Source organism: Chrysochloris asiatica, unplaced genomic scaffold, assembly GCF_000296735.1.
Source record: "Chrysochloris asiatica unplaced genomic scaffold, ChrAsi1.0 scaffold00163, whole genome shotgun sequence".
In the NCBI taxonomy this organism is placed as follows: Eukaryota; Metazoa; Chordata; class Mammalia; order Afrosoricida; family Chrysochloridae; genus Chrysochloris; species Chrysochloris asiatica.
In genome coordinates this window covers 2003519-2019427 of record NW_006408681.1, presented here as the reverse complement: position 1 = coordinate 2019427, position 15909 = coordinate 2003519, and the positions used below count along the sequence as shown (strand labels likewise).

At 38.8% G+C, this 15909-nt stretch overlaps 1 protein-coding gene across 1 annotated transcript in view; it reads left to right on the top strand.

The window, feature by feature from the left end:
• FAT3 (FAT atypical cadherin 3) overlaps positions 1–15909 on the top strand; it is a 740800-nt gene that overhangs the window by 225657 nt on the left and 499234 nt on the right. The window contains exon 2 of the mRNA XM_006871207.1: positions 10846–11160. Within this exon, the coding sequence (XP_006871269.1) occupies positions 10846–11160 (315 nt within the window). The remainder of the gene's footprint in view (positions 1–10845; positions 11161–15909) is intronic.

Here is a 15909-nt window from a genome sequence, read left to right as displayed (position 1 = left end):
GTTGCTGTTATGTACCTTCAAGTAAGGTCTGACTCATAGCAACCCTGTATAGGGTTTCCAAGGAGTAGCTGGTGAGCTTGAGCCACCAACCTTGTAGCTCAATCTGACCTTGAGGTCCAGGACTTTATCCTATAGCACTACATCTAGTGTATCATTGTGTCTAGTATGTATACTATAAAATATATTTTAAGTATTATAAACATCCAAATTAAATTCTATCCACTGCAATGTGTCCACTAAACTCAGTTCATCCTGTTTTTGCTCTTTACAATTGTGTGATACAGTCCAGATTTGTTGATAGTTAGGGTTTTTATACCAAGAGTGGAATGGCTCTTGTTGGGTCTATGATGATAAAATTCCTGGTCTTTCTTCATCATTACCACACTCTGTGAAAAACCCTGATCCCAGTTAAGGCATTAAGAGCCTTCCACAACTTAAGGGATGAATAGAAGATGAACGAAAAATAGTATCTCTGTGATTTTACTGGAGGCAAGCAAGTGTTGATTGATTCAAAGTGGATATGGAGTGCATGAAGGAATTCCGTGTACTCTCAGAAATAAATCGAGGACTAGGTTGATTCTCTAGGAAAAGCAATTTACAATGACATTGAAGTGTTAACACTCAGAGAGGCTGGGTGAAGGCTGCAGAAGAAATCCCTCTACGTGCTTTTGCACCTCCTGTGAATCTATGATTATTATTTCTTAAGTTTAATTCCTTTTTAATGTACCAAGCATTGAGAGTTAATGTTTTGGATGATGAAATAGGAGACTTAAATAAATCATATGTAAGTAAACCCGATCTATTAAGGGTATCTAGTGCTGTAGCATACGCGCAGGACCACAAGGTCGGTTTGAACCACCAAGTTGGCAGTTCAGCCTCACCAGCCGCTCTTCAAAAACACGACACTGGATTGCTATGAGTCGGAACCAACTCCTCAGCACTTAACAAAACAACATTGGAGAAGATGCCATCAGGGAGTTTTAAAAGGTTTTATTTTTTCTTTAAAATGGCTTAAAATATATACTACTTACCTTGGCAGTGCCATGGACTGCCAAAAGAACCAATAGATCTGTTTTGGAAGAAGTGCAGCCAGAATGCTCCTTGGAGGCCAGGATGGCTTAGCTTTGTCTCTCATACTTTGGACATATTATCCGGAGGGAACAGTCACTGGAGAAGGATGTCATGCTGCATAAGGTGGAGGGTCAGAGAAAAAAGGGAAGACCCCTAACGAGATGGATTGGCCAGGTGGCATCATTGATGGCATCAAGTGTGGCAGCAGTAGTGAGGTTGGCCCAGGATCGGACATTGTTTCGTTCTGCTGTGCATGGGGTCTCTATGAGTTGGTTCCGACTTGATGGCACCTGACACAACAACAACATATTCATCATATTATAAGCACACACCACCCAAATCATTCTGTGACCCACATATTGTAAGGTTGTAGAATTGTGGGGAGTGTTGGTATCATTTTTTGAAGGTATCATGTCACCTGAGACCTGGGCTATGGCCTGTTGGAATATAGCTGGAGAGTTGATTAGATGAGCAGCTTAGTTTGTGTTAGTTATCTGAGTATAAACAGGTCCTTACATCTTTTCTTTATCATCTGGTGTGATTCTGTAGGATCAGCACTGAACTGTGAACCACAAGGTCCGCAGTTCAAACACACCAGCTGCTCTGTGAAAACTCTAAATAGGGTCCCTATGAATTGGAACCAACTCTATGACAGTTACCAACAACAGCAGAGCTGATTATATGAGCACAGTGTATATATAATTTCTACCTAATATATTTGTGAATTAAAAAGAACAGTTATAGCTAACACGTGCTTCATGCTGGGAACAGTTCATGCTGTGCACAGTCTTGCAGTAACAAATAAATAAATAAATGGATAAATAAATGCTGCCTGCTTATCTGATTATACAATTAAATATTAAGATGCTATAAGAGTTTTGAGATGTTGCTTTTATTATACAGCAAATAAATATGAAACAGAAAAGAACAATTTTATAAGCATATGCCTATCTCAAAAATAAGAACATAATTGATCATCAACCTAGTGTACCACTGAGGATAATATAGGCATAAAGATCAATGGAGTAGGATTGACAACCCAGAATTGAACCTATATACTTATGGTCAACTGATTTTCAGCAGCACCATGCCCAGTTAATAGGGAAAGAATATTTTTTCAACAAATGGGATAACTACTAGACAATTGGTTATCCACATACAACAGAGTGAAGTTGGACCCTTACATCCATCCACCTAGTAAAACTATTAACTCAAAATGAACCTAAGACCTAAAAATGCAAGGACATAACATAGCAAATTCTTAGATTGAGATTCATCAAAAGGAAGAACATATTTTTTTCAAAGGACACCATTAAGAAAGTGAAAAGAAATCCCACAGATTGGAGAACATTTTGAAAATCATATATCTAACAAGGAGTCCTGGTGTGGCACTCTGGGCTAATGTGTCAGACAGCAAAGTTGTTTGAACTGCAAGGTCGGTGGTTCAAGCTCCCAGCTGCTCCTTGGAAACCCTATACAGGGTCACTATGGGTTGGAATCGAATCAACAGCACTTAACAAAAACAACAACATATTTAATAAGGGACTTGTGTCTAGAATAGATAAAAAACTTCTACCACTCAATAATAAAAAGACAATTAACCCAACTTAAAAATGGACAAAGGATATGTAAAAGCCTTTCTCCAAATAAGTTATATGAGTATATATGGCCTATAAGCATCTGAAAGAATGCTCCTCTTCATTTATTATGAGAGAAATACAAACTAACAGTGTAATACAATACTACTTCAATGTACTAGGATGGCTAGACTCAAGATGTTAGGTAACAAGAATTGGTTAAGATGTGAAGGAATCGGAACTTTTATTCATTGCTGGTGATTAAACACAACGTTATTGTATTGTACAATAATTTAACTCTTGAATGTATATTTAAGAGAAATAAAAACATATGGCAATACAGAAACTTGTACATGAATGTTTAAAGCAGCATTACTTAAAATAACCCAAAAATGGAGACAATCCAAATGTCCAAGAACTGATGAGTAAATAGACAAGATATGAGATAGCTATACAATGTAAAATTATTTGGTCATAAAATGGATGAATTTATGCTACAATGTGAATGAGCATTAAAATATACTAAGTAAATAATGCCAGTCGCAAGAGTCTATCACATACTATACGATTCCATTCATATTAAATGGGGACTAGGAAAATCTATGTTAGGTGTCATGGAGTCAGTTCAACTTATAATAACCCTGTGCACAACAGGATGAAACACTGTCCTGTCCTGTACCATCCTCACAAGTATTGCCATACTTAAGACCATTGTTGCTGCAGCTGTGCCAATCCATCTCATTGGAGTCTTCTTTTTAATGCTGACCCTCCACTTTACCAAGCATGATAGCCTTTTCCAGGGATAATCTGTGCGAAGTATGAGAAACAAATTCTCACCATCCTGACTTCTAAGGCACGTTCTGGCTATACTTGTTCCAAAACAGATTTGTTTGATCCACCACTCGTCTGTCAGTTTGTCATACTGTGGCTGCTTTTATGTTGCTGTGATTCTGGAAACTATGCCACTGGTATTTTAAATACCATCAGGGACACTCATGGTGGACACGTTTCAGCTGAACTTCTGGACTAAGACAAGGAAATCTATGGTGTTGATGGTGGTTGTGCATTGTGGAGTCTGTTCTGACTCATAATGACCTTGTAAAGGGTTTCCAAGCCTACAAATCTTTACAGGAGCAGAAAGCAGAGCGACTGGTAGACTAGAACTTCTGACGTTGTGGTTTGCAGCCCAACTTGTAACCCACTATACTACCAGGAGTGCTTAGAAAAGTCTATAAAGGTAGAGAATTGATTAACGGTTGCTTAGGGATGGCGAATGGCAATAAAGGCATGAGAGCTCACAGCTACAGGACTTTTTCTGAAGCAATGGAAATGTTTGAAAAATGGGCTGTAGTGATTATTGCTAATATCTACAAATATACCATCATCTAGATACCAGACAATTCACCCATTTAAGGTTCGTTTCATTGCTATTGTTAAGCATCATTAAGTCAGTTCTAACTCATAGTGACTCTATATAGGGTTTCTGAGGAACTGGTGGTTTCAAACCTCCAATCTTGCAGCTAGCAGTCCAGTGCTTATCCTTATAGCACCATAGAAGGACTCTAAGATGTATGTTGTATGGTATCTGTAATATGTCTCAATAAAGCTGTTAAAAAATGAACATTAAAAAGCCTAGCCCTATTTCTGAAAAAATATTGAAAATAACATGTTCATAAATCTCAGCATACAGGTGAATGTTTCATTTTAAGTTAATCGGAGCATTTCAGTTATTAATGTTAAGTGCTATTGTGTTGGTTTCCAAGGAGCGGCTGATGGGTTTGAACCACCAGTCTTACGGTGCTTCCCTACAGCACCATAACAGGACTCCTGTCAGTAGTAGGTAAGAATGGTGAAGGCTAGATGTACCCATGTCTGAACAGCACTACCTAGCATGTGCTGGGAGCTTACTGGGGATGACTTTTTGTTTGGATAACGTGCACCCGACCCCAAGTCATTGTATTTTCAATAACCTAATATGTATGTAAAAGTTGGATAATGAATAAAGAAGACCATAAAATGATTGATGCATTTGAGTTATAGTGATGTTGGAAGAGAATATTAAAAGTATCATGGACTACCAAAAGAACAAACGAATCTGTGTTGGAAGAAGTGCAGCCAGAATGCTCTTTAGACGCCTAGATGGCCAGACTCTTATCTCTCATACTTCGGACATATTATCAGGAGGGACCAGTCCTTAGAGAAAGACATCATGCTTGGTAATGTGGAAGGTCATCGCAAAAGAGGAAGAGCGCCAATGAGATTGATTAGCACAATGGCAGCAGTAACAACTGTGAGGTTGTTACGGCCCAGGACTGGATAATGTTTTGTTCTGTTGGGCATAAGGTTACTATGAGTCAGTACCTACTCAGTAGCACCTAACAACAACAACAATTGATCATTATTCTCAGTACATATTTGTTGAATGCACAGAGGTCATATCCTGTTGATTTGGAGACGGAGATGAGGGTGGAGGAAGGGCTAGAAGTCACATTCTGATATTTGAGGAAGGAATCCTTAGCTTGGAGGAGAAAAATCCTGGTAGGGAAGGCATCTTTTGATATTTGAAGAGCTGTCAGGGATGAAAGGTGGTCTGTAGACCTGTCTTCTATTATACTGGAGTGTGGGTGAAGAGTATGGGCAGAAATAAGATCAGAAATTATAGAAGTCTCAATGTGATGAACCCTGCATTTTTAAACTGCTTTCTCAGCACTAAGTGTCCTGTCACCTGACTCAGAGCGAAGACTTGATACCCGATCAGAGAGGTTGTGGAAGGGATGCTTGTGTTGGGTGGCATGTTGGACCCAATTTCTCTCAAGTTCCTTCCAGGTCTGACTGGTTGAGGCAAACTTTCAGTAATATAAATTAATCTCAGTGTCTGGAGTCAAGTACATTCATAAACACTGATTTATGGAGTGTTGACTATGTGCCAGGTACTGTGGCAGGCAGTGACTCTACAGCACTTAAGCAACTTCATAGTACCTTCTTTCTAGTAACAGGTGAATCCTTTCTAGAGATAGACACTCCAGGTTTGTGTCATATCTTTGGACCCAGAGATATGTCACAGACATGTATATATTTATGTAATTCTATAAATCAAAACAGACACTCTGTAAAGAATCCATACTTTTTTCTTTTTATTTTGTAATGATATGTACCAAATGACACTTAAAAGAAATGATTTCCACAGAATCAATAACGAAATCTCAATTAAGAAAGCGTGATATTAATTGAATATAAGTTGATCAACTAATATCACTTCTCTATCAATCCTGATGTGGCACTTTAGGGTAAGCCTGGACTGCAAAGTTGGTTTGAACCTTATGATCGGTGGTTCAAGCTCACCATCCACTCCTTGGGAACCCTCTACGAGGTCACTATGAGTCAGAACCAAGTTGACAGCACTTAATATCAGGAAACAAAGTTCTCTAGATATGATATCCTTTTTGAGTTTGTTACATATATTGATCAAGAAGACATTATAGTATTTTAATTAACAACTGCTCTGGATTTTGACTGGAACATGGTTTTAAATCTGGCTTTTTTGTTGACTGGTTGAGCAATTATTGGCAGATTTGGGAGGGCTTACAAAAGGGCAGGAGAATATTGGGGATAACAGATATATTGGTATATATGTTTGTTATCCTGATTTGTGGTAATTGTTACCATGGATGACAAAATTTGACAAATTGTTTAAATACATGCAGTTTATTGGATTTCACTTATACTTTAATTTAAAAACTCAAAAGTAGCGAAGAGTACTTATATTGTACCTATCACACTGCCAAGGACACAACCATTCAGTAAATAGTGCTGGGATAAGCATAATGCTGCTGGTTGTTACAAAATAAAGGGCTTGTAGCTTGATTTTGGCAAGCCTTGGTTTTGCCTTGATAGAAAAGACCACATGTATTTATATTTTCAGCTGTGACCCTGTAGCTCACCATTTATCACAGGGGAACTGGAGACATGTTATCACTAGATTTATTGTGTTAAGATGGCTAATGTGTAGCCATGAATGAGTCTTAAAATAATCTTGTTCACACATTTCAAAGTCATTCTTTCCATTTTGTCTTCAGATTTAGGGATCATGAAATTGATGCCTGAACAGTGTGTTCCAAGTCCAGAATACTCATTTTCATTTCCATTTAGTAAGTAAAATAGCTGTGGTGGCAGTATTAGTATACCATGGAGTTGGCTTTGACTCATAGCAAACCTGTAAAGGGTTTTTGAGGCTGTAAATCTTTATGGAGGAAGAACCTTTCTCCCACAGAGCAGCTGGTACATTCGAACTGCTGACTTTATGTTTAGCAGCTCATTGGGTAAACCGCTATACTCTGGACTTCTTAAATATAGCCATATAAATTTTATTTTTTCATGAGTTAATTCACATTTTCAGAGGACATGTCTGATCCTTCATTAAAAAATAAGAGTAAAATGTCATCCAGATATTTTAATTTGTAATCGTGTATGCCTTTCATTCAATGACAACTCAAAAGCCCTTTAATGTCCAATGGCTGTCATTTATCATCTTCAAGTTTGACAGGTGGAAGAAGAGAAAATTAAGTGACTTTCAGGGATCAAAAAGCAATTCTGGAGTGCACATCTCTATATTTGTGTTCATGTACACAGGCACATCATGAGTAGTCAGAAACTTGACAAGCAAGGCTGACCGAACCTTCTTTTTATTTTCAGTAATTTTTATTTTTGTTATTTTGGTTATATTCTCTTCTTAGGGACCTTACTTTGTTGTTCCCTGAATAGGTCAGGTACTTTCCTGAAAATGCCCATGTCACAGGCAATTAAAACAGACTAGTAATAGTGTCATGACCAGGGAAGGAAAAGCATCTAAATTGACAATCCATCTCACACTTCTCATGTCTCAAGATTGTCCTTTACTTTTTGGGGTCTGGTTACTAATTACATATTATTTTATATGTATTCAGCATCTAGTGTGTTGGGAGCATTTTGCAAAGCTTTTTGTGTACATTTAATTGTCACCGCAAAACTGAGAGAAAGGTAGCAAATCTCAGCTTATTTGGGTTGAATACTGTGTCCAGAATCAAACAGGTCCTATGTAATCTCTCCTGGATTTGTAGCTATAACATAAGACAGATAGAATTGAGTTCTACAATTAACTATGGGATCTTGTCTAAGTTGTTGTTAGTTGCTGTTCAAGTAGCCCTGACCCATGGTGACACCATACACAATGGGATCAGATTGTTGTGACTGATATGGTTTTCAGTGGCTAACTTCAGAATTAGGAAATCTTTAGGTCAGACCTTTTTTCTTGTTGCTGTTGTTAAGTGTCATTGAGTTGGTTCTGACTCCCAGCAACCCTGTATAGAGTTTTTGAAATTGTAAATCTTTGCAGTAGATAACCTCACCTCCCATGGAGCAGCTGGTAGGTTTGAATTACCAACCTTGTAGTTTGAAGTCTAGTGCTTATCCTCCAGAGCCACCGCCCTCTCTACCTTTCTCTCTAGTCAGTATTATTCTAGCAGCTGTACTGAGACCTGTGCTACATCAAGGCAGCATACAGTTCTCCACTGTCAGGCAGGTGGTGGCAAGTTGGAACTTGGTGTGGTGCTGTAGGATTACCACTGGACTGAGAACCACAAAGTCAGCAGTTCAAATCCACGAACTGCTTCTCAGAAACTCTATACAGGGTCACCATGATTTGGAACCGACTCAATGGCACTCAACAACAACAACAATCCTCATTTATAAGACAGAATAATCAAGTTTCTGTTATAGGTAGATTGTGTTGCAAGTCTCATAGTAAATTATAGATGTTTATTAACTGTTATTTCCCATGTCTTCCACTGCCTTCTGGCCCTGTAGTCCCTGCCCTTTCCAGGATATCAGTCTAAACCAGATAAGGCTGTGCAATTATCCCCTCAGTGTACCTGTTCTCATTAGAAATCTGTCTCTCAGCAAAGCTGTGAACTCTTTGAAGACAAAGATCCTTTTTCATTTATCTCTGTTGCTCCAGTGTCCTGCAGAATATTTAGGAAATGCTTGTGAGCCGAAATGCCAGGTCTCAGGTGAAAAAAATCTTCAGATGTCCGTTGAGGATTTTTTGCTACCCATCAATCCCGCCATAGCTCACAATCAACCTACTTTTTGTCTTTGTTTCAGAGATTGCTTACTCCTTGTCATCCATCCCTCTTCTGATGTAGTGGAATTGTAATCTAACCAGAAAAGCTCCTATTCTTATGGGGGCAGCACCACCCATGACTGTGTGGTGACTCCCAGCTGCCATAGCTGTGAGTGTCCCATGAAACTGGTTTTGGTGTTTACTACCAGCCTGTTTCCTGGACTCTTAGTGATACTCACACCTGGCCAGAGCCCTCTCTGGACCTTAATGTGGTTGCTATTCTACCCTCTCAACACAGTTTTTAAAGCTTCTTATTCATTCAGTGAATGTACACACAAAAATGGGTTTTAAAACTATTATTATTTTTTTTTACTCTTCCTTTTTTCTTCTTTCTCTGTACTCTTGGTATCTATGTACTCTTCTAGCGCCATATTGGATAATCTATTATCCATGGTTGCACAGGAAAATCATTAAATATCGAAGTATGGATATATGGATATTTAACCTTGTCTTTTTCTCATAACATAACTCTGCAGTTTTTTACTGAATAACTTTGGAGCTGAAAATTCAACACTATTTGAGTTATCTCCCCTCAAATATCTGAACTGTTCTACTTTGAGACAATTTTGAATATTCCAGCTTTTTTTTTTTTTTTCAGGGGGAGGGAGGAACAGATGTTATACTCTTGTCACAGTTGTTATACTTGATAATTTGCTTATGCATGAACTATAGGCCAAATTATGTGCCAAGTTTAGTTAAAACTTCAACAAGAATACAAAGAATTCAGAGGATTCAGGACAGAGTTAGAGAACTATTTTTTGTCCTTTTCCCCAGATATCTTTTAGAGTATAGGGATTTACATAAATTCCACACTTTGAGCATCTTGATTACTTATACAGTTTTTATCACCCAAGACTCAGAGTTATACCATCATAGTGGACATTGGTTATAATTTTGTCCCTTTGCTAAGTTTCTGTAGTTTTGATAATTATGGTGAGGGCTGTAAAGACATAGAAGAGTGCTGTGTTTTCACTTTGGCTTTTCTGGAAGACATTAGATTTCCTGGTTGGCACTCACTTCACCCATGAAATGGGAAAGGCAGGGCGGATATTTTTCTGCTTCTTATTTTAAAATATTGTCCATAAGCATCTCTCAAAGTGGCTCCAAATTTACTTCAGGCCTCTGTTGAGTTCTTGAGGAGGATAAAGCTCATTAAGAAAGTGTGTTGGCATGGCTGCTGCTGATGATTATAGGATAATTGTGTCATTTGATTTACAGGGAAACAGTATGAAGGAGGTTTAGATCTTTGCATGCAAAATGTTTTCAGCAGAACAGCTAAACGAACATTTGAAAAAATGATTTTGTGAATTAACAGATAAATTAATACATCCTGGGAAAACTTTTTATTGCAGAGGAAATCAATGCAATATTAGGTCAAACTGAGATCAATATTGCAGATTTCCCGTGCAACATGGGAATTGTTTTCACCACTAGATCACGAACTGCTCTGTATTGTTTTCTCTCAGTGTGTGTGTTGTGACATGTTTATTCTCCCAAATTCAAGCTAATTTATCAAAGTAATAATACGTTACAAATGGTACAAGAACAATTTAATACAGTCCCACAGAAAATCATTTTTTAATGTAAAAACTGGCATTTGAATTTAATCTTATACTGGGGATTTCTTTTTTTTTAAATATACAAAGTGTGGCACTGTAGGATAAGCACTGGACTGCTAATCACAAGGTCAGCAATTCAAAGCCACCAGCTGCTCCTTGGGAACATTATAGAGGGTCGCCATGAATTGGAGCCAAATCAATGGCATGTAACAACAGCAACAAGATTACTTAGCACCAGTTGCCATCAAGTTAATTCCGAACTGCCCCAATAGTGTTTCCAAGACTATAAATCTTTACAGAAGTTGGCTGCCACATCTTTCTCCTGTGGAGTAGCTGGTGAGTTTGAAGCATTGACCTTTTTGGTTAGCAGCCGAGCACTTAACCACTGCACCACCAAGACTCCCTTTACTTAGACAGCCCTTCTAAATTTGGGATCGTTTTCTTAACGCGTTTCATTTTTGCTCTCTCTGTTTCCTCCTAGGGGTCATCACTACTGCAGACATTCTTGATCGAGAGACAATGGGCTCATACTGGCTGACAGTGTATGCCACAGACCGGGGTGTAGTTCCACTCTATTCCACTATTGAGGTCTTCATTGAAATTGAAGATGTAAATGACAATGCCCCACTGACTTCAGAACCTATTTATTATCCTGTTGTGGTGGAAAACTCTCCAAAGGATGTATCTGTCATTCAGATCCAAGCTGAGGACCCTGACTCCAGCTCCAATGAAAAACTGACATACAGGATTACAAGTGGAAACCCTCAGAATTTTTTTGCCATCAATATCAAAACTGGTAAGGGAATGCTTTTCTGACATTTCAGTTGTTGGTCGTCCAGCTTTTAAATCCATCAGCCTGACACTTACTATACCAGTTTATTTATCTTATTATCAGGAGGCCAGAATTTTCCTTTCTGGATGTAGTTTCTGAAAAGTTAAGCTGACCTCTGTTTAGTAGGATTTAATTTCAGCTGACACCAAGAAGAAGTGTCTCAGAGAAAGAAATCAGAGACTTTCTCAAAAAGCATAGAGTTTCCATCAGATTTACTTTACTCATAATGACAAAAAATAGATTCCAGGCCATACAGAGATACAACTGCCCCTTCTCTTCCTTGGGAGAAAGTGGCCTGGCTGGTGATGGGCTCCAAGGGTAAAGCTGACTGTGACATTTCTGCCTCTGGGAATTTCTCGTTTGATGCTTGGCCTTAATCCAGCTCACTTTATGATCTCCTTAAAGCCTGAACTTTAAGCCTCAGATTTAAAAAAAAAAAATTTTTTTTTAGGTCCCTGACCTATCCGTCAATGATGTACCTGTATTTATAACAATCAATGTGTCCATCTTGGCTTAAAATAGACAAAAAATTAATTTTTTTGTTTTTATCAAAATATTTTTAGAGATTACAGTGAAAATCTAATTTTCTGACTGAGGGTCAGAAAGACCTAAGGATGAATTGACGTGTGAGGTTTGATTGAATTAGTTCTTTTGAGACAAGTATTGTTGTTGTTGTTGTTAAGTGCCATCGAGTCGGGTCCGACCCATAGCGACCCTGTACAGCGTTTCCGAGGGTGTAAATCTTTACGGGAGTAGAAAGTCTCATCTTTCTCCCGCGGAGCGGCTGGTAGTTTCGAACCGCTGACCTTAAGGTTCGCAGCCTGATTCGTAACCACTACACACTGGAAAATGCTTTGTTGAGTAGATCTCAGCAGATCATTGTTTTATTGTGATCCATTTCTTTCTTTTAAGGGCCTGAGCAAGGAGAAAAATAAAACAATGGGAGTTGTGATGGATAAGGTTTTAATTCATTGAAGCTTAGAATAATGTATAAAAGATACTATTGATGTTTTACTCTGGAGAAGGGAGTTGATACTGGTTAAAAATTTTGACTAGGTTAATATTCATTGGTGTGGACAAATTCAACGTTCCTAATGAACTACTGATACTAGTTCATAGTAATTTCTCATAACTAAAAGTAAAAGCATGAAGCTGAATCCCAAGAATTATGCAAATATCAGATTCCTGTTAACATGATTTAAAGAGAATGCCAAGGTTTTTGCTTTGTTTTTCCTCTTCTTTTTTTTTAAAACTATTCACTTTTCTCTAATTATGAGTGGATCATTTTGTTAAGCAGGCTTTTGCCTCTTACCTTCTAACAGTTTTGAATCAGATTTTGACTTGCTTTTCCTTACAAAACAAAGATGGTCATTAGTGTCTGAATGCTGCATGAACTGGAAGAAAGATACAGGTATTTGGAAACTAGCTTAATCTTTCAGAGCCTTGCTAAGAGTGGGGAACTCTATGTTTCTGAATATCTGAGCATCTGCTCAGCTGTGCTGGCTAGGAAGTGCCTCTGGACTCACTTTCTTACTATAGCAATGTTGTTTGTTGTTAAGTACCCTTGATTAGGTTCCTACGTATAGCGACCTTGTATAGGGTTTCTAAGGAGCAGCTGGTGATTTGAACTGCTGAACTTGTGGTTAGTAGTCCAGTGCTGATACTATAGTTCCACATCAGGAGTAGCTCCGTACAATGTGGCAATAGAGAAAGGAGTGCAGACACCTTAGAAAGCAGGTGGGAGGAGAAGAGAAAACAAAGACCTAAAAACATATACAGGTATGCCCTACTTTTCAACAGTTGACTTTATACCACTTCACTTTTTACAAAAGACCTGTTTTCAATAAGTGGAAGAAATTCAGAGAGGATGTTTTTTTTCATTTAATAAAAAAAGGAGAAAGGTGAAACTAGCATTCCGTGTTTGTTTTGCAGTGAGCCATTAAAGAGGCCACACACACTATCAACAGCTACAGTGCTGTCACCAAACTCCTGCCCCCGGAACCATACTAAGCATCTTATCATCAAGCTGCCGTAGCTTTGAATAGTGTCTGTGAACACTATAAGTTAGCATTAATTTAGGTTTTATGTGGTATTTGATAACGATTTGGTAGGTTGATTTTTCGGTCTTCCAAAGCTCAAACATTTTTCCCATATAAATTAATTAGCTTCTTCACTTCATGCCATTTTGGCTTATGAAAAGTTGCAGAGGGATGCTGTATTTATATATCCCAGTAAAGCAGTTGAGGGCATAGACATCTTAACATTTCACAGTGCTGATGAGTCTGAAGTATCGCCACACACCTCCTTTATCATACTACATGTTCTCCAATCTTAAACACAAAAGTGGCTTTGCTTTTCAGTAGGTTAAAGATACTACACAAGGGCTGTTTGCATTTTTCTCTTCCTCTACTAAGGACTGGAAATACAGAAAGAATGAATGTCACAGATTACACTGCATATTATGTGCAGAGAATATATAGGCTTAGATACCTAAAACTTTCTGTTATATAGATTATACAGGTTTTCACATATACTGTCAGAGTCCTATATTATCACAATTTGGCCTTAATCATATTCATAATTTCTCTGTCCTTGCTTCAGATTTTTTTTAGAAGCATTTCTAAATGCCAAGAATGACAGTTTAATCTAACTTCTCTAATTGTCTAAAATGAATATATAGTATACTTGTAATTCTCAGACACATTCTAAGAAAACACTGGATATTATTTTTTCATTTATATTCATTTATCGAGCATTTATTGTGCCTACTAGTTTTGAACCAAAAATCTAATGAATAAGAATATTATTCCAGCTAAATGTTGTTCCAGCCCTTCCAGCACCCAAAGTTGTATGAATTGAACTGAATAAGCAAAAAATACAATAAAAGAATTCAATAATTGATTTAGTAGTGGGAGTTCACTTGCATGGGGTTAGAGACAGTGATGGTATAGAGTAGGAGACAGTGATGATCAGAGAATGCTGCACAGAGAAGAGAACATTTGAGGTTAGAAGTCCTAGGTTTCAAATCTTTGTCATTTCCTAACTGGTAAATATCATAGACAGTAACAGAGAAAACATAGACTAAGTCATACAGTCCTGGTCTCACGAGTGCCCAGTGACCGTGGGCAAGTTATTGACCCTTTCTGGTAGTGCAATAGGCTGCTAACCATAAGGTTGGGCTGCTGACCACAAGGTCAGTAGTTCAGACCCACCAGCTGTTTTTTGTTTTTGTTTTTTTAAATGTTTTATTGTGAATTATGTGATAGTTTACATGGGAGAACATTAGTTTTACAAACATCCTATCATATATCGTTTCATTGCAATGGTTACAATCCCCTCCATGCATCATCAACCAACCAAAGGGTACACCCCACAAGTCTGCCCCCTAATCGTCAGCACACAGCCCCTCTCACTCTCTGGGTCCAGAGTTCCCAGCTGCTCCATCTCTCCATGTCATCGTCTCTGCCTCCATCACTGGCATCACTGTTATCACTGTTTCTCTGGGTAGAGTCTTGCACTCCTCTTTTCTCCCTGGATGGTCCCAGGGGCCACAGCTCCTGGATTGCAAAGTCAACCACTCCCCTCCTTTTGCGACAAAATGTCTACCTTTACATTTCCAACCCTCATAGTCAGTCCTGATAGTAATTATTCACTATTGTACCACATGAGTTCTAGCCACAGTTCCTTTCATCAGTCCCACCCAGACAAATTGGATACTACTCGTTGGAGATTCTACCTTACTCCACATCCTCTGGATCTAGGCTCCCTCTTGGAAGCTAGTAAGTCAGTCACTTCTTGCCTTTGTAGCCCCCCCCATTTGGGTAGCCAATGCCCAAGTTGCCCATCCCTGTCTACCCTGTGTATTGAGGGGATGGGAATGATCCTCACTGTAAAGATTTGTTCCCTCTTTTGAGCTACTGGATCCATAAGTGTAGGTCAAGGTCATCAAATTTTATCAGATTACACGTTTTTCCCTCTTCTTTCTTCTTCTAGTTGAGCTCTGATCATCCAATCATTGAACCAGGTCAACTGGGTATTGTCTGTAAGTGTGGGTGTTCTTGTGCATATGCCCTCTCTTCTTATCAGCTGGACACTTCATTCTCCACTCTGGTCCTCTGTGGCTATGTCACTGACTCTGGGCCCAGGAGTCCCCAGGACTTGCCAAACTATTGGCCAAACTGCTTGCCAAACTGCTGGCCACCCAGGTTCACAGGAGTGTATTGAACATGGTTGGACTTAGCTTGCAGCTTCATTGCTGTTTTTCCCTCACTTCCCTTTATCGGTGACCAACATAGTCACCAGTCAGAGCACATATCTGTTCCTGTATTCCCATTGAGACTCAGTCTTGGAAGGGGCTTTGCCCTAAGGAGGACACAACCACTTGCCTTGATGTCTCCTGGGCACGCAACTTGTTTGTTCTTGTGGTAATCAGTTGGATTTCTGTTGTTGTTTTCTGTTTTTCCTGTTGGTCTTTCTTTCAAGAAATATCTTCTGTTCTTCGTGCTGCTTCAGGCTGGTCTACTTGTCCTTTCCAGTGGAAATTTCCCACCTCAGAAGATTCTGGATGGGGTTCAGGATTCCACCTATGGTCTTATGTAATGCAGAGGCTCCGCAGGAAGCCTCCTTCACTGAGCAAATTCTAGCCCCATTTTAAGGAGCTCTGGTAGTGTAGTGGTTATGAATCGGGCTGTGAACCTTAAGGTCAGCAGTTCG